This window comes from Somniosus microcephalus, chromosome 8, assembly GCF_052327205.1.
Source record: "Somniosus microcephalus isolate GS21.2 chromosome 8, FLI_Smic_1.0, whole genome shotgun sequence".
Lineage (NCBI taxonomy): Eukaryota > Metazoa > Chordata > Chondrichthyes > Squaliformes > Somniosidae > Somniosus > Somniosus microcephalus.
The window spans coordinates 217,807,419-217,825,380 of record NC_140994.1 but is presented as its reverse complement, the minus strand read 5'-3'; the positions used below and the strand labels follow the sequence as shown (position 1 = coordinate 217,825,380).

At 48.6% G+C, this 17,962-nt stretch overlaps 1 protein-coding gene across 1 annotated transcript in view; it reads left to right on the top strand.

Moving 5' to 3' along the window:
- Positions 1–17,962, top strand: part of LOC147114105 (organic cation/carnitine transporter 2-like) — a 265,346-nt gene that overhangs the window by 232,023 nt on the left and 15,361 nt on the right. The window contains exon 8 of the mRNA XM_085995726.1: positions 9,004–9,186. Coding sequence (XP_085851852.1) covers positions 9,004–9,186 — 183 coding nt within the window. The remainder of the gene's footprint in view (positions 1–9,003; positions 9,187–17,962) is intronic.

Here is a 17,962-nt window from a genome sequence, read left to right as displayed (position 1 = left end):
CTGAGACAAGCAGTTCCACGTGTACTGTTGCCCTTTAAATGTAAAGGCAAACTTGTACTGATCCTCCCTCCTTAAAGGGATGGACCAAAACCCGTTGGAAATATCCAGCACCGTGAAAGTAGTCACGGATGCTGGGATACTTCCTATCAAGTCGGCAACTGCTGCTACCGTGGGTGCACAGGCTGGGATGTTACTATTGAGCACCCGATAGTCCACCGTGGCCCTCCAAGAATTGTCCGGCTTTCTAACCGGCCACAATGGAGAGTTCACGTGGGTGGCTATCGGTCTCAGAACTCCCTGCTGTACTAAAGAGAACATGGCTGCTTCCATGTCTGGCTCCACTTCCCTGTTTCTGTGGTCAGGCCGTCCCCATCTACGCTGACCTCAAACCCGTTGACCCTCCCACAGTCGTGTTTGTGTGTGGCAAATGTGGCCAGGCGGGCCTGCACAAATGCCTGGAACTCCTGTGGGGTGTTACTGACCATGAGCTTGAGGTTATAACCCTCTTTGGGCTTCATGGTGCATAGGGTCCCCTTCCCTTCTTTCCCTGGGATTACTACTACTTCACCGTCCTTTCCTTTACTTGCCCCCCACTGGCAATGATTTCTTAAATCGACCAGGATCCCGTGGCCTACAATAAAGTCGGCTCCCAGGACCCCTCTTCCACCCTCCACTTCCCATTTCATCAGGACACAGGTCCACTTAGAGCGGAACTGTCCTAAACCAATGGCAAGCGGGATGGAAAACAAGCCGGCCTGTTCTTTGCCTGTGAATCCCGACAGACTGTATGGGACCCCGTTAGATAGAGGTGAGGTGGTGGGGTTAGTTGATGATTGGACCACAGTGCATGATGCCCCCGTATCCAACAGATAGGTCCCCTTCACCTTTTCTACCTCCATCTCCACGAGGGGTCTTTTCCATTCATCGTACCGAAGGGAACACAGGTAAACAGGCTGCGCTGGCTCTAGTCATGGCTGTGGGTTGGATGGGGCTGATGGGGTCAGAGCACCGGCAGTGACTGCTACTCTCCTGTGGCCAGTCAATAAGGACCTCATGGTGTCCAAAAATGACTCGACCGCGGCTGGAGGGATTCCTGCCTCTGCCTTTTGGGCTGGGGCTGTGGAATTCTTTCCCTTGTCGTCTTTCCAAGGGTTTTTGCACTCCTTCCGCCAATGACCATCCTTCCCACACCCGTGACAATTCGTCTTTGTGTTGGGGGGGATATTCCCTTCTTGATGCCACTCTTTCCTACACTGTCCGGGTTTTACCTCATGCACCTTCCCCTTGGGTGGGCGAGCATCGGTTCCCCTAACGTTCTTATAGGCTAGGGTCAACTGTCTGATCACCGTGAGCTCGGTGGATTGGGGATTCTTGGGGTTGAACCAGACTTCCGTCTTGGCCCGGACCTGTGGCAAGCTGTTTGCCACCAGGCAACGGAGCCAATGGGCCAGTGGATCCCCGTTCAGGAACGCCCGGTTAGGTGTCCCTGGACAGGCACTCCGGTACACCGGCCATAACCTGTCCGCGAAAGCCTGCGGGGTTTCCCCTGTGAGCTGGACCGTCTTCTCCACACGAGAGAAAGGACTTCCCTCATTCATCCCCATGGCCTCCAGAACTTCATCCCTGACCTCCTCATACCTGCACTGCCCCTTCTTACACTCATCAGAGAGGGATTGGCGGAGCCTACTCTCCAGGGAGAATAGCAGCATTTTGGCCTGCTCTACCTCCCTGAAGTGGATCGAGGGGTCCCCTTTTTCGGAGAGCTTTGGTATATGGCTCACCATAGCCCTAAGCTGTTGGGTGCTATAGGGTAATACAAACTGGTTTTGGAGGGGTCCCTCATCGTCGCCATTAACGGGTGGGCTGAACCTCTGATGCCGGGCTGGGCACATCGGTCCTGGCTCTGACCTCTCTGGCGGAGGTTGCTCCCACCTCTGGCTCCACCCCCCCTTTCTGCCAGACCTTGTTGAAACCTGGCGCTATGGGTGGTGGTCGCGAGACCTCCTGTTCCTCAACCAGGTCGTCCCTGGGCACTACCAGTGATGTTTGAACTGTCCTCCCCTCGTTCCCCATAAAATCCGCCTGTCCTGCGTTTGGGTTCATGAGGCGCACCATGCCTTTTGCCTTCTTCAGGGCCAGGCTCAGATTTTCTATCTGCTCCTTGCAGGGGCCATAATCTGCCTCTTCAAACCCCTGTTCGCTCGTAAGCTGCCTTTACCTCTTTTACTTTCTCCTCCTGTTCCCTAACTTGCCTTGCCAAGCGGGCGTTCTTTTCCCGCAACCTCAACTCATTATCCTTGGCTTCGTTGACTTGGCACTGTAGGTATTCCAACTTGGCCTTATGTTCGCCCATTAAATGCATCCTTTCCTGATTCAGGGCCTGCAATGCTACCAGTAACTTCTCCCCTGCTAGAGCCTTGTCCTGGATCTCCAGGACTGACTCCTTTAACTCAGCTGCCTGTGCTGCAACGAGCCTAAAGCTGGACCTGCTTTTTGAAACACATCAGCCAGACTGCCTTCTCTAAGGACTTCTTGTGTTCCCTCCCCTCTGTCCACTTAGCTGCTGCATCTACCCGACGCCCAGCATTTAACAGAGTGGTGATCCACTTCTTTGTGATATTCACCTTGCAAAACACATAATCAGAAATCCTTTCATCCATCATGGTTTGCTCATCCGAACCATTGTCTACTGTATTGCACCCCTGTTGCCGGAGTCCTGCCCGGTTGCCATTTCTGTAGGGGGTGGCATGCGCACCCAATAAGCTTCACCTCTGACTGTCCTTTGAGCGGTTCGAATCGCTCCCACACCCCTGGGTTCTAGGCACCGGTAATACAGACATAGGTACAGGCGGCAATACAGAAAATTGAGTAGACAATTGGTTTGGTGTAAGAAAACCAAAATGTTATTAAAAGCAGAATACAACAATCTAATGAAACTTACTGGAATGAAATACAGGCATAAACAATTACACTTAGAGGAATGGGGAACACACGGCACATCGAGGGAAAACAACTACATTAACAATCCCCTTATCCTTATCCCACCCGCTATACCTAACTAGATTAAGCTAAGAGGGGCCAGGAATTCATGCTCATCAATCCAAAACCTGTTGCTTTAACGGTTGTGAGTTTTGAGGTCTGTTCTTGCTGTCCTTTGGGGTACCCGTCGCCACGTGGTCTCAGGGTGCGGCGCTGAAGTTGTTGATGCGAAGCACCCTCCCTTTTCCTCAGCTACCGTCGTCGTCTCGTTGCGATGGGTTTTCTTCTTCTTCTCCCTCGGGCGGTCATCGGCGGTAACGCCACGGTCGGGGGTCGATTGGCGGTTTTTACCGCTTAGATGATTTTACTAACCAAGCTTCGAACGCCAGCTTATTCACACTGTTCATGCATGCAACGCCAACTTATTCTCACTGTCCATACATGCAACGCCAATTTATTCACCAAACGCCAGCTTATAACTAGGCGTTTGGTTTTTCCCAACGCGTCTTTCGCTGCCCTTCTCTGCTTTTATCAGTTTACCTTCTTCTTCATCTCGTCTCGTCTTGTCTGCCCGTTTGCGGCCTATGTGTCCTCTGTGGCTTTGAACTCGGGTCTCGTTCTCCTCCCGCGTTTGGTCCTGGTGTAATGGGCGTCCTTGGTTGTTGAGCGGTGCAGGGAGCGAGAAGAGAGCCCGCCACGAGGCCAGGGCGCAAGTACGAGTGGCAGCAGGCCAAAGGCCAAACGATGAGAGCAGGAGCAAGAGAGCGATTGTCAATGATGGGCCTACAATTATACCCATTCTTCAACTCCTTATCTGCACGCCAAATCAGGTCAGTCCATTGTTTAACTTTTGGCGGGCTTGTTTAAATGATTACAGCCATTTATTTTAATGACTTGTGGAGTGGTTGTCTCCGGGTCTAATGGCCCCGATGTCCTGGTTGTTTTGTCATGGATAAGACTTAATTGTCCCCATCCTGACTTGATGGCTACTGTGAGCTATTACCGATTAAATATGCAGAAACCTAATGGCCTCAATTCTAGGCCCATTCTGGCTTGATCTATTTCAAGTCGAGTGAATGCGTATTCTGTGTTTACTTTGTCTGGCTGGCTCCAGAGAGTTCCTTTTCACAGATTCCTGCATTTTAAGTTTCGTCTCCGGGCCTGCTTGTCTGCAGAGCCTTGCTTTAAAAATCCTGTCTGTTTTGGTCACGAGGTTACAGAAGCCATTTTGGGTACCCTGGTTTTAATAACTTGTCCTAAACAGGGTCCCTTGATCCATAACTTGGGGAGTGCGGGAATTTTGAGAACCCTGCAACTTACACATTTCAGAATTAAATACAACAGAACACCCAAGTGACTACCATTGTGACTACTTGTGCTTTATCTTCCTCTTACGCGTGCTCCTACCTCTTACACATGCTCCTACGTGGTGCATCTCCTGTGGCTTCAGCAGATGTGGAGGCCCTTTGCTCACTCTCATGCTGCTCCTGCCTCAAAACCTTTGGCTGGTGTCCTCTGGGGTTGCGAGCTTGTGAGGGCTCGCCAACAATCTGCTGCTCCTGTGGCTGTGCAGGGGCTGAGATGCCGATCTCAGTTGGGTGAGGACTCTGGTGGGGCTCTGACCGATGGCACTGCAGTGGCATGGTCGTGTGAGCACTTGGAGAGGAGCCCCCACTTCCTTGTTGTCTGCCACCAACATCGCTCTCATGGTTCAGCCCCACTTCAGAGCTAGCAAGTGGCTTGACAGCACCATGCTGCACTTTAGGGGGGCCATGAGGACCCATTTATGCACTGGATGTCCTACTCCAGAGGACTTCCATGAAGGTCTGGTTTCTCTGCTCAATAGCTGACCATTGCTCCTCCAGAGATGTCAGTCTATTCTGAACAATGACCATGTTTTCAAGACCCTCGCAACTTAGCTCCTCCATGGCCGCAGCCATCCTCTCCCCTACCATAGCCATCCTCTGCTCTATAGTAGGCAGCCTTACCACGGAGGTAGCCATCCTTTCCACGGAGGTTGCCATCCTTTCCGTGGTGATGCGTTCATGCGCCAATGCCTCCACAAAGGCTCTGCTCATGTTAGCGATGGACTCCTCCATTCGCTCCACACTCGGAGACAAAACCTGGCAGCGACTCCTGCACCTGTTCCTGGAGTTCTAGCACCGCTCTCCTTCTGGATGGACCCGGAAGCACAGGGTCAACATGCAGCTGAGCTGAGCTGGGAGAGTCCTGTGCCCTCCGACGAGGACTCTGCGCTGCTGTCCCTGTCTCCACTGCCTGCTGATACTCACTTGTGAGCTCTGATACACCAGGTGACAACACTACTCTATCTCCTGAAGGTGCCACCAAGGTGTGAGTGTCTGCATTGGTGCTGGGTGCGCTTAATTCTGCTGACGCTGCGCCCTCAGAGGTTGCAACATCCTCTAGGAGTCTGGTCGCTCAGGTTGTTCCTCCTGGACAGTAGGGAGGGGGGCTGTTGATGGTCCTGTGGGGGAGTAAAGGAAAGTGTTAGACATGTGAGATAAATGTTGCATGCACATTGAATTATGCAGATGCTCATAAGTCAATCTGTTAGATCATCAGAATCAAGATCAGTCACTCATGCAATGTCAATGAGAGAGAGATGAAAAACTATTCTGTCACCAGCTTGCTCCGATGCGCCCGTCTGTCCGTCCCCCACTTGCACATCATCCTCGACTCCCACGATCTCCAGGGCCACCTCCTCTGCACTGGTGAGCTGGGCTATTAAGGTTGGCCCTCCTCCTGTCTTCGCCCTTTCCCTCTTATTGTGGGCTCTCTTTTCCTGCAATGAGGGACACAAGTAGAGTTTGAGTGAGAATGAAGGAGTGAGTGTAGAGAATCCATAGCCTAGATGCTTAGAAGGACACAAAGATGGAGTGAGGTGGCAAGACCAAGGGTCCTCCCTGTGTGTTGTAAGTTGTTGTCATAGCATAACAGTGATGGGGAGTGACGTAATAAAACTCACTACGCACTTGGCTTGAGCATAAAGCAAGGCTTTAATCAACTTGTTTCAGAACACGGAAGTTTAGTTGTATCCACTAGCTCCTTGTCTTTACAAAATGTCCCTGGCAAGCTGGGGCCAACGCCCGAGTATTTATACTCCTTGGATGGCGCCACCAGCTGGCCGTCCAGTGTTATTTCATAGGTAGTTTCTCGTTGATGAGATTTCTGACAGGGAGTGAGAGGCCAGTATAGTCGAATAGTTAAGTGAATGTGAACTTACAGAGAGAGGGAGTGATTAAGGATGCAGCGATGTAAGAGTTTAGTGGAATGTGGAGGAGGAGGTTGATAATTAAGAGTGGTGGGGATGAGAGCGATGGGGAACAGATTGAGGGTCATGGTGATGTAATACCTTTCCTGTGCGGAGAAGGTCATGAAACTTCTTTCCACACTGCAGCCAAGTTCTGCTGCACATTGAGATGGCATTCACCTCCTGTGCCACTTGCAGCCACACAGCTTTGGTCTGCTCGGGAGGTTTCTTCCCCCCAAAGAAGGAAACATAGAAGATAGGAGCAGGAGTAGGCCATTCAGCCCCTCAAGCCTGTTCCGCCATTTAATGAGATCATGGCTGACCATCCAAATTCAGTACCCGGTCCCTGCTTTCTCCCCATATCCCTTGATCCCTTTAGCCTTAAGAAATATATCTAACTCCTTCTTGAATATATTTAATAAGTTGGCATCAACAGCCTTCTGTGGTAGAGAATTCCACAGGTTCACCACTCTCTGGGTGAAGAAATTCCTCCTCATCTCTGTCCTAAATGGCTTACCCCTTTTCCTTAGACTGTGACCCCTGGTTCTGGACTCCCCCACCATTGGGAACATCCTTCCTGCATCTAGTCTGTCTAGTCCTGTTAGAATTTTATAAGTTTCAATGAGATCCCTGCTCATTCTTCTAAACTCCAGCGAATATAAGCCTAATCGACTCAGTCTCTCTTCATACGTCATTCCTGCCATCCATCTGTATCAGTCTGGTGATTCTTCGCTGCACTCCCTCCATGGCAAGAACATCCTTCCTCAGATAAGGCGACCAAAACTGCACACAATACTCAAGGTTTGGTCTCACCAAGGCCCTGTACAACTGCAGCAAGACATCCTTGCTCCTGCACTCAAATCCTCTTGCTATGAAGGCCAACATACCATTTGCCTTCTTAACCGCCTGCTGCGCCTGCATGCTTACCTTCAGCGAGTGGTGCACAAGGACACCCAGGTCTCGTTGCACTTCCCCTTTTCCCAATCTAGTGCCATTCAGATAATAATCTGTCTTCCTGTTTTTGCCACCAAAGTGGATAACCTCGCAGTTATCCACATTATACTGCATCTGCCATGCATCTGCCCAATCACCCAACCTGCCCAAATCATACTGGAGTTTCTCTACATCCTCCTCACAGCACACACGCCCACCAAGCTTTGTGTCATCTGCAAACTTGGAGATATTACATCTAGTTCCCTCGTCTAGATCATTAATATATATTGTGAATAGCTGGGGTCCCAGGACCGATCCCTGCGGTACCCCACTAGTCACTGCCTGCCACTCGGAAAAAGACCCATTTAATCCAACTCTTTGCTTCCTGTCTGCCAACCAGTTCTCTATCCAAGTCAGTACCTTACCCCCAATCCCATGTGCTTTAACTTTGCATGCCAATCTCTTATGCGGGACCTTATTGAAAGGCTTCTGAAAGTCCAAATACACCACATCCACTGGTTCTCCCTTACCTATTCTACCAGTTACATCCTCAAAAAATTCCAGTAGATTAGTCAAGCATGATTTACCTTTTGTAAATCCATGTTGACTTTGTCTGATCCTGTCACTGTTTTCCAAGTGCTGTGCTATTACATCTTTTCTAATGGACTCTAGCATTTTCCCCACTACCGCTGTCAGGCTTACCGGTCTATAATTCTCCATTTTCTCTCTACCACCTTTTTAAATAGTGGTGTTACATTAGCTACCCTGCAATCCATGGGATCTATTCCAGAGTCTATATAATTTTGGAAGATGACCAGCAATGCACCTACTATTTCTAGGGCCAGTTCCTTAAGTACCCTAGGATGTAGATTATCAGGCCCTGGGGATTAATCGGCCTTCAATCCCGTCAATTTTCCTAACACTATTTCCCTACAAATACTGCTTTCATTCAATTCCTCCCTCTCATTTGGCCCTATGTTCCCCGAAATCTCTGGAAGGTTATTTGTGACCTCCTTTGTGAAGACAGAACCAAAGTATATATTTAATTGGTCTGCCATGTCTTTGCTCCCCATTATAAATTCCCCTGATTCTGGCTGCAAGGGACCTATGCTTGACTTCACCAATCTTTTTCTCTTCACATATCTATAGAAGGAAACAGCACTTCCTTATGCACTCTTGCTCCCTCCACCAGAGCTTGGAGGGAGTCCTCATCAAAGCAGGGTGCGGACTTGGGCCTTGAGCTTGCCATGGTTGCACCAATAATCCTTCAGAAGTCTCAGCGTCAAAGTAGTTCGGCAGAAAATGAACCAAGGCTGCTTGCTGGCCTTAAATACAGCTGCATAGATGATGTTATTGGAGGTGCGTTTCAGGACCAAAAGAATCATTGGGCCAGGGGTTCCCACACGCTGGAAATCAAGTGCCCAATTAGGGCTGAATCGCTCAATTGTCCCACCTCACATCAGAGGCGGGGGTGGGGTCGGGACCCGCCCACCACCTGACCCGACCCCAACCTGCACACAATGACAAAATCCAGCCCTAAAAGTCTGTTTTATGAATGCCTGTTGTCAGTGTAGAATCTTGTCCATCAGGAGCATGTATCGCGAAATAGTGGATGCATGTTTTTCCATCCATTATTTGTAATGGACGGGGAGCGCCACCATGATTTTCCAATTTGTTCTCCTAGTTGGCGAGGGTCTGTGCCAGAAGAATATATTGGGAAAATCAGCCTGTGTGTCGAGTGTGCGACAGGATTTTACAGACAGCCGCTTGCAAACCAGTGCACCTTCCACCAAGTTTATTGTTACTTGTGGTTTTTCTAGATATTTCAATACTTACTACAGTGCTGGCGATGTTTGGAAAATTTGGGGTCACATGTGCCTTCACCATGGTTTATGCCTACACTGCTGAACTCTACCCAACTGTAATAAGAAACACAGGTGTCGGAGTGAGTTTGATGGCCTCCAGGCTGGGCAGCATCATCTCGCCTTACATTTCTTTTCTTGGTAAGTTAACAGTTAAACTTCAATGTGTAGCTACAATATAAGGAATTTTTGGCACTATTCTGATACCCACTGACCATTCGCAAATCGTAGGTATACTCTTTGCGCTGTCAGTGCTGGCATTCTTTCATATGATCTACAGGTTCAATTGAATGCACCTTTCTCTTAGCCACCCCGAATTCTCGGACAGACCTAAATTTCACTGATTCTAGAGCTCTGTGGTTTTATCCATGTCAGTCATAGCTCAGTGATAGCACTCTCGCTTCTGCATTAGAAGGTTGTAGGTTCAAGTCCCACTCCATCACACTTGAGCACAAAATATATTCTGACTCCCCAGTAGAGTACTGAGGGAGTGCTGCACTGTCAGAGGTGCTGTCTTTCAAATGAGACCTTAATGTGAGGCTGTGTCAGCTCTCTCAGAGTGGATGTAAAAGATCCCATGGCACTATTTTGAAGAAGAGCAGGGGTGTTCTCCCTGCTGACCTGACCAATAATTGTCTCTCAACCAACATCAGTAAAACAGATCATCTGGTCATTATCCCAGTGCTGCTTGTGGGACTCTGCTATGTGTAATTTTGCTGCCGCATTTCCTACATTACAACAGTGACTACACTGCAAAAGTACTTAATTGGCTGTAAATCAGCTGCCTCTGCCAATTCCGTTCCCTCCTAGCTCACCGGGCCAAGCTTCCTCTAAGGTTCCCCCCTACCCTAGCCCTGAACTCACATCTTTCTCCAGTTTCTCTCCAATCTCCCCTCATGACCTCCCCGTGCTCATCTTGCCCATGAGACCCACTTCCTGCTCCCTCGATGCTATTCCCACCAAACTGCTGACCACCCAACTTCCTTCTTGGCTCCCACGTTAGCTGATATTGTTAACAGTTCTGTCTCCTCAGGTACTGTCCCCCTCTCCCTCAAATCTGCCGTCATCACCCCTCTCAAAAAACCAACCCTTGAACCCTCAGTCCTTGCAAACTACCGCCCCATCTCCAACCTCCCTTTCCTCTCCAAAGTGCTTGAATGTGTTGTTGCGAACCAAATCTGTTCCCATCTTGCCCGCTACTCCATGTTCGATAAGGTGCCACACAAGAGGTTATTAAACAAAAATAGGGCTCATGGAATTGGGGGTAATATACTAGCATAGATTGAGGATTGGTTAATGGACATAAAACAGAGAGTAGGAAAAAAAAGGTAATTTTCAGGCTGGCAGGCTGTAACTAGTGGGGTACCGCAAGGATCAGTGCTTGGGCCTCAGCTATTCACAATCTACCTCAGTGATTTGGATGAGGGGATCAAATGTAATATATCCAAGTTTGCTGATGATACAAAGCTGGGTGGGAATTTAAGTTGTGAGGAGGATGCAAGGGGGCTTCAAGGGGATATAGACAGGCTAAGTGAGTGGGCAAGAATGGAATATAATGTGGAGAAATGTGAAGTTATCCACTTTGGTAGGAAAAATAGAAAAGCAAAGTATTTTTTAAAAAGGTGAGCGTTTGGGAGATGTTGGTGTTCAGAGGTGCCCTTGTACATGAATCACTGAAAGTTAACATGTAGGTACCGTCTCAGAATAAGTGGTCAGCCATTTAGGACAGAGATGAGGAGAAATTCCTTTACTCAGAGGGTGGTGACTCTTTGGAATTCTCTACCCCAGAGGGCTATGGAGGCTCAGTCATTGAGTATATTCAAGACAGAGATCGATAGATTTTTGAGTATTAAGGGAATCAAGGGATATGGGGAAAAATGCAGGAAAGTCCGGATGAGGTAGAAGATCAGCCATGATCTTATTCAATGGCAAATGTAAGAAGTCACACAACACCAGGTTATAGTCCAACAGCTTTATTTGAAATCACAAGCTTTCGGAGCGCTGCTCCTTCTTCAGGTGAAGTGGAGAAATGCATAAAGACACAGCTTATATAGTCAGAGAATCATGTCAGATGTTTACAGGTAACCTTTCCAACTGCCATTTATCACACCTCGGCAGAGAGATAATCACAGCAGTCAAAAGGTGTGAATGGTGTCCAAACAGGTCAGTCAGGGAAACATTACATCAAAGAACAATGAGGTGGGGTCACATTTCTTATAAGAACATAAGAAATAGGAGCAGGAGTAGGCCAATCGGCCCCTCGAGCCTGCTCCGCCATTCAATAAGATCATGGCTGATCTGATCCTAACCGCCAATCTACTATCACAGAACCATCTCCTGAATCTAACAGAATTAGACACACGAAATAGGAACAGGATCAGGCTACACGGCCCCTGGGCCGGCTCCACTACCCACAGGGCCATGTCCGATCCGAAACTAGACTCATGTCCAAATTCCTGCCCGCTCCCCGTAACCCTTAATTCCCTTTACTTCTAGGAAACTGTCTATTTCTGTTTAAATTTATGTAATGATGTAGCTTCTACAGCTTTTTGGGGCAGCATATTCCATGGACCTACCACCCTCTGAGTGAAGTAGTTCCTCCTCATCTCAGTTTTGAAAGAGCAGCCCCTTATTCTAAGACTATGCCCCCTAGTTCTAGTTTCACCCATCATCGGGAACATCCTCCCCGCATCCACCCGATCCAACCCCTTCACAATCTTATATGTTTCAATAAGATCGCCTCTCATTCTTCTGAACTCCAATGAGTAGAGTCCCAATCTACTCAACCTCTCCTCATATGTCCATCCCCTCATCCCCGGGATTAACCGAGTGAACATTCTTTGTACTGACTCGAGAGCAAGTATGTCTTTTCTTAAGTATGGACACCAAAACTGTATGCAGTATTCCAGGTGCGGTCTCACCAATACCTTGTACAACTGAAGCAATACCTCCCTATTTTTATATTCTATCCCCCTAGCAATGAAAGCCAACATTCCATTGGCCTTCTTAATCACTGGCTGCACCTGCATACTAACCTTTTGAGTTTCGTGCACCAGGACCCCCAGATCCCTTTGTACTTCAGTATTTTCCAGTTTCTTGCCATTAAGGTAATAACTTGCTCTACGATTTTTCCTGCCAAAGTGCATAACCTCACACTTTCCAGTATTGTATTCCATCTGCCAAATCTCTGCCCACTTACTTAGCCTGTCTATGTCCCCTTGCAGGTTTTCTATGTCCTCCTCACTCACTACTTTCCCTCCCATCTTAGTATCATCTGCAAACTTTGATATGTTACACTTGGTCCCCTCCTCCAAATCGTTAATATAGATTGTAAAGAGTTGGGGACCCAGCACTGACCCCTGCCGAACACCACTAGTTACCGATTGCCAGTCTGAGAATGAACCATTTATCCCAACTCTCTGCCTTCTGTTAGATAGCCAATCCTCTATCCATGCCAGAATATTACCCCCAATCCCGTGATTTTTTATCTTAAGCAATAATCTTTTGTGTGGCACCTTGTCAAATGCCTTTTGGAAGTCCAAATACACTACGTCCACTGGTTCCCCTTTAACCACCCTATATGTTACTTCCTCAAAGAACTCCAGCAAATTTGTAAAACATGACTTCCCCTTCATAAAACCATGCTGACTTTGTCCTATTAAATTATGATTATCCAAATGTCCTGTTACTGTCTCCTTAATAATGGACTCCAAAATTTTACCTACCACAGATGTTAGGCTAACCAGTCTATAGTTTCCAGCCTTCTGTCGACTGCCCTTTTTAAATAAGGGTGTTACATTAGCAGTTTTCCAGTCTGCCGGGACCTTTGCTGAGTCCAGGGAGTTTTGGAAAATTATTACCAATGCATCCACAATCCCTACCGCCACTTCCCTCAAGACCCTAGGATGTAAGCCATCAGGTCCAGGTGATTTATCCGCCTCGAGTTCCATTATTTTACCGAGTACCACTTCCTTAGTGATTTTGATCGTGTTTCGCTCCTCCCCCGCTATAGCCCCCTGTTTGTCCAGTGTTGGGATATTCTTAGTGTCCTCTACTGTAAAGACTGATACAAAATATTCATGTTCTTATGTCCTTATGAATCCCTCCAATCAGGGTTCCGCCCCTGCCACAGTACCAAAACGCCTCTCATCAGAGCCAGAAATAACATCCCTTGTTACTGTGACAAAGGTAAACTATCCCTCCTTGTCCTTCTTGACTTGTCTGCAGCCTTTGACATTGTTGACCACTTCATCCTTCTCCAAAGCCTCCCCACTGTTGTCCAGTTGGGTGCGACTGCATTCGCCTGGTTCCATTCTTACCTATCTAATCATGGCCAGAGAATCACCTGCAATGGCTTCTCTTCCCGCTCCCGCATTGTTACCTCTGGTGTCCTCCAAGGATCTATCCTTGGCCCCCTCCTATCTCTCATCTACATGCTGTCCCTTGGTGACATCATCCGAAAGCAGAGCATCAGTTTCCACCTGTACGCTGACGACACCTAGCTGTACCTCACCACCATTTCTCTCGACCCCTCCACGGTCTCTAAATTGTCAGACTGCTTTTTCTCCAATTAAATATTTGGAAGACCGAAGCCTTTGTTTTCAGTCTCCACCACAAACTCTGTTCCCTAGCCACTGTCTCCATCCCTCTCACTAGCATCTGTCTGAGGCTGAACCACACTGTTCGCAACCTTGATGTCATATTTGACCCTGAAATGAGCTCCCAACCACATATCCATGGCATAACTAAGACCGCCTATTTACACCTCCGTAGCATCACCCATCTCCGCCCTTGCCTCAGCTCATCTGCTACTGAAACCCTCATCCATGCTTTTGTTACCACTAGACTTGACTATTGAAATGCACTCCTGGCTGGCCTCCCGCGTTCTACCCTACGTAAACGTGAGGTCATCCAAACTCGGGGCCCCGTGTCCTAACTTTGTGGTGGGGACTGAAAACAATGACTTCGGCCTTCCAAATATTTAATTGGAGAAAATTTCTGCTCATTCAGAACTGTATGTCGGACAAGCAGTCTAACAATTTAGAGACAGTGGAGGGGTCGAGAGAAGTGGTGGTGAGGTACTCCTGCTCACCCACCAGCCCTGTGCTCACTGACCTACATTGGTTCCCAGTTAAGCAACACCGATTTCCAAATTCTCATCCTTGTTTTCAAATCCCTCCATGACCTCGTCCCTCACTACCTCTGTAATCTCCTCCAGCCCCACAACGCCCCGCGATATCTGCGTTCTGTTAATTCTGTCCTCTTGAGCATCCCTGATTATAATTGTTCAACCATTGGTGGCCATGCCTTCTGTTGCCTAGGCCCTAAACTCTGGAATTCCCTGCCTAAACCTCTCCGTCTGTCCACCTCTCTTTCCTCCTTTGGGACTCTCCTTAAAACCAACCTCTTTGACCAAACTTTTGGTCACCTGCTGTAACTTCTCCTTATTTGGCTCGGTGACAAATTTTTTGTCTTATAATACTCCTGTGAAGTGCCTTGGGATCTTTTACTATGTTAAAGGTGCTATATAAATACAAGTAGTTGTTGTAAAGTGCTTTTGGACATCCTAAGGTTGTGAAAGGCGCTATATAAATGCAAATTCTCTCTTTGTTTTTCTTTCGATGACGCTGTTGTCACAATTGCTGTAGTGGTACTTTGGTGTACAGTGAAACTGGCTCCATATTTTCTGAAATTGTGTTTGTATTCTATTGATCTGAGTGTTCTATTCATGTTCATGCAACAGACAAGTTGGGACTTGGATTTTCGCTGGCCAACAAGCAACATGATAAGGCAGGGTTTCTACCTACCCACATGATCCCCATTAGCAACCATTGGGATGGCTCAGTGGGTGGCAATTAGGCAGACAGCGCAAGTTCCAGGTGATCCAGCTGCTAAATGATTTTCTGCCACTGGGAGGGAGAAGTGTCTACTGTAGCTGCAGCAAATGAAAGGCTACTGCAGCTTAAAGGGTCAAAAACAAGCAATTGTTTTGAAGGGAGAGACAAAGCAGGAGCAAAGTAAGAGCAGAATGACAGAAGGTGGACCAGCATTGGGGATGTCTGATATGGTCAAGCTCCCAATATTCTAAAGTTTTGTAGAGATAATGTTGGCAGAGATAAGGGCAAGGAGAGAAAGGGCACTTTGAACCCACAGCTGTATATCTCTTTCCCACCATCCACTGTTCATTATCCCACTTTCTAAGACCAACAGCAGTGACATCTGAATTTTAGCTTTATCACAATGAATGTAGGAACTTGGGTGATTTTTAAAAAATTATGGGGGAGAAATTCAATATAGCCCAGGAATGGGCAGTAACTTTTGAAAAGTTTGAGTATTAGCACCAAGCACTAATGCTTCAGACTACATGCAAAATTCAGTCTCATTGCACAAAGAAAGGATTGGCGCGCAAAATCAAGCGCTAATGGCTTAGCTCAGTGGCATTAAACTTGAAGCGCTGACCAATATCAGGTGCAGTCTAGTCACAAGTCATCATTGCCACAAGCTCTTTCTAGTTCTTAAAGGGGAGGTTCATTGATGCTGCAGAGCCTCATTCTCATCATTGCTGGCTGTGCAGCCGCCTCAGCCAGCAGCAGCAGGTCAACGAGGAGCTGGACGACTCAAGCAGCCATAATGATGGCAGATCCATGGCCCATGGAGAGAGCCTGCAGATTCTGCGGCCATGCATTGGAGGCGTTGATGTTCACAGTGGAAAGAAGGAGGGTGGTGCTCTATCCATCAAGTGGCAGGAGGCCTTCACCGCAAGTCTTCCGCACCATGTGGAGGGAGATAGCTCAGCACGTCTTGGGCATCACTGTGGTCCCCAGGACCCACACACCGTGCAGGAAGAAATTTAACGAACTCACTCGGGTGGTCAGGGTGAGTCAATGCTTCAACAAATGCTACATACCAACATCTGAACCACAGTCTGCACACACTGTCCAAAGCACCACAACCCCAGCACTCACCCATCAACAATCTCTACCTACCAACACTCACACCCACATCTCAAAACTTACACACAATGACAGCTATTAAACTGTGGCAGGCACATCACCCAAACACATTGCTCCACACTCACTCACACGCTTTCATTTCACTTGCAGACCAAGGTGGCTCACAACAGGAGGGAGCAGGAGTGCACAGGCGAGGGACAAGCCGACACCTAACCATTGTTTGAGCTAGAGCCTCGAGTGCTGCAGATTATTGGGCGCCAGGTGTTGGGCGCCGTGGCCACCGGCAATGTTGACTGGCTTGGGACAACAACGGTATGTTCATCCCCACTCTCCTCACATCCCACTTCCCCTTCACTCCACAAGCCTTTTGCACTTTCCAGCTAATCATGTTATATGCATGCATTCCTCCCTTCCTTACCCTCTCCCCTCACCTTAACCTGAATCTTGTGCCTTTATGCTTTCACATAATGAGCAAGCACCTGAGCAGCCTATCCCTGAGGGCACCGTTGAGAGCGAGGCAGGAGAAGAGGAGGAGGAAGAAGAAAGCACGTCACTGCATGTCTCACATGCAGGCACCAGCTCAGAGACTGGCACTACACGTTCTTTAGAGGCTAGTATAGTAGCGGGATCGGCACAGTGTAATGCACTGGAGACAAGCAGGCTGCAGCAAGGCCAGGGGGAAGGTGTAGCTCAGGAGCCAGCTCCCCGGAGGGCGAGTTTGCGCCGAGTTCTGCCGCACAGAACTCAGAGGAGGACCTCAAGGGGAGGCGTTTAGAAGAAGGGTGATGGGCATGCACATGGAGATGATAGGTACAATGACAAGGGTGCACAAGAGCCTCTCGGCAATGGTAATGAGCATGGAGGTGTCTGCCTCCAACATTGCACAAGGCTCTGCGCACACCATGGAGCCCATCATTTCCAGTCTGCAAAGGATGGTGGACTCCCAGAGAGACCGTGACGACCCAGACCTGATGCCACGTGTGAGGGGCAATCTGGCAGTTTCCATTTCAGTGCAGGCGGAAGCGACGCAACGTCTTAGTGCTGTCATGCAGTCTATGCTTGGTGGCATTCAATCTCAGACTGCTCTCATGCAATCTCAGCTTGATGCCATGCAAGCTCTGACTGCTGCCTTCTTGGCTGGATCTACCACTGTTGACAGAAGCTTTCACGGTTTCGCAGCAGACCTGCAATCTGTGCTCCAACAGATTGCTAGGGATGCTGAGGACCTGCCGCAGGTGAGTGGCAGTGGGTCAGTAGAGCAGGAAGCTACTGTCCTCCCACAGGATGACAGCATTCCTGCTCCCACCACTACCACTCCACCATTGTCCTTGTCACTGCCTATCATCCAGCCAGCCCAGACTGCTGCCACCCATGCTGAGGTGGTGCAGTCTACAGCCAGGCCTTCCAGGTCCAGAACTGGTCGAGGACGTCCTGCAAGGCCATCTGAAGTATCCCGCACAGACACTCAGCAGCCTTCCACCAGCCATGCTGCAGGCACTGGGCCAACACTTCATAGGAGCACTAGAGTAGGCAAAGGCACAATAATGAGGAGCACTAAGGGATTGCACAATGGTGAATAGGTAATATTGTTTTTGTAATTATGTGTTCACTGATTATTGATAAATTGATTAATTCATTTTGGATTATTTTGTGGTGTCCCTCATTTCAGCTTTGTGTTGTAATATGGCTTGCGACAGGGATGGAATGATGGGGATGTGGTGAGCAATGGAGATCTGGGGCTTAATTCATTCGAACCGCAGTCTGATGAGGCAGTCACGGACTGCCCTTCTGGAAGGCCGATTGACTGGCTGCCACCTCCCTCGCTCCTGTTCCACCTCCTCCTCCTCTCCCCCTTCCTCCTCCTGAGATGGTCCCGCAATCCCTGCTGGCAAAGGCTGGGCCCTCATGCTGCACACCGCGACAAAATGGGACACCCGCTCAGCTGAGTACTGGAGGGCTCCTCC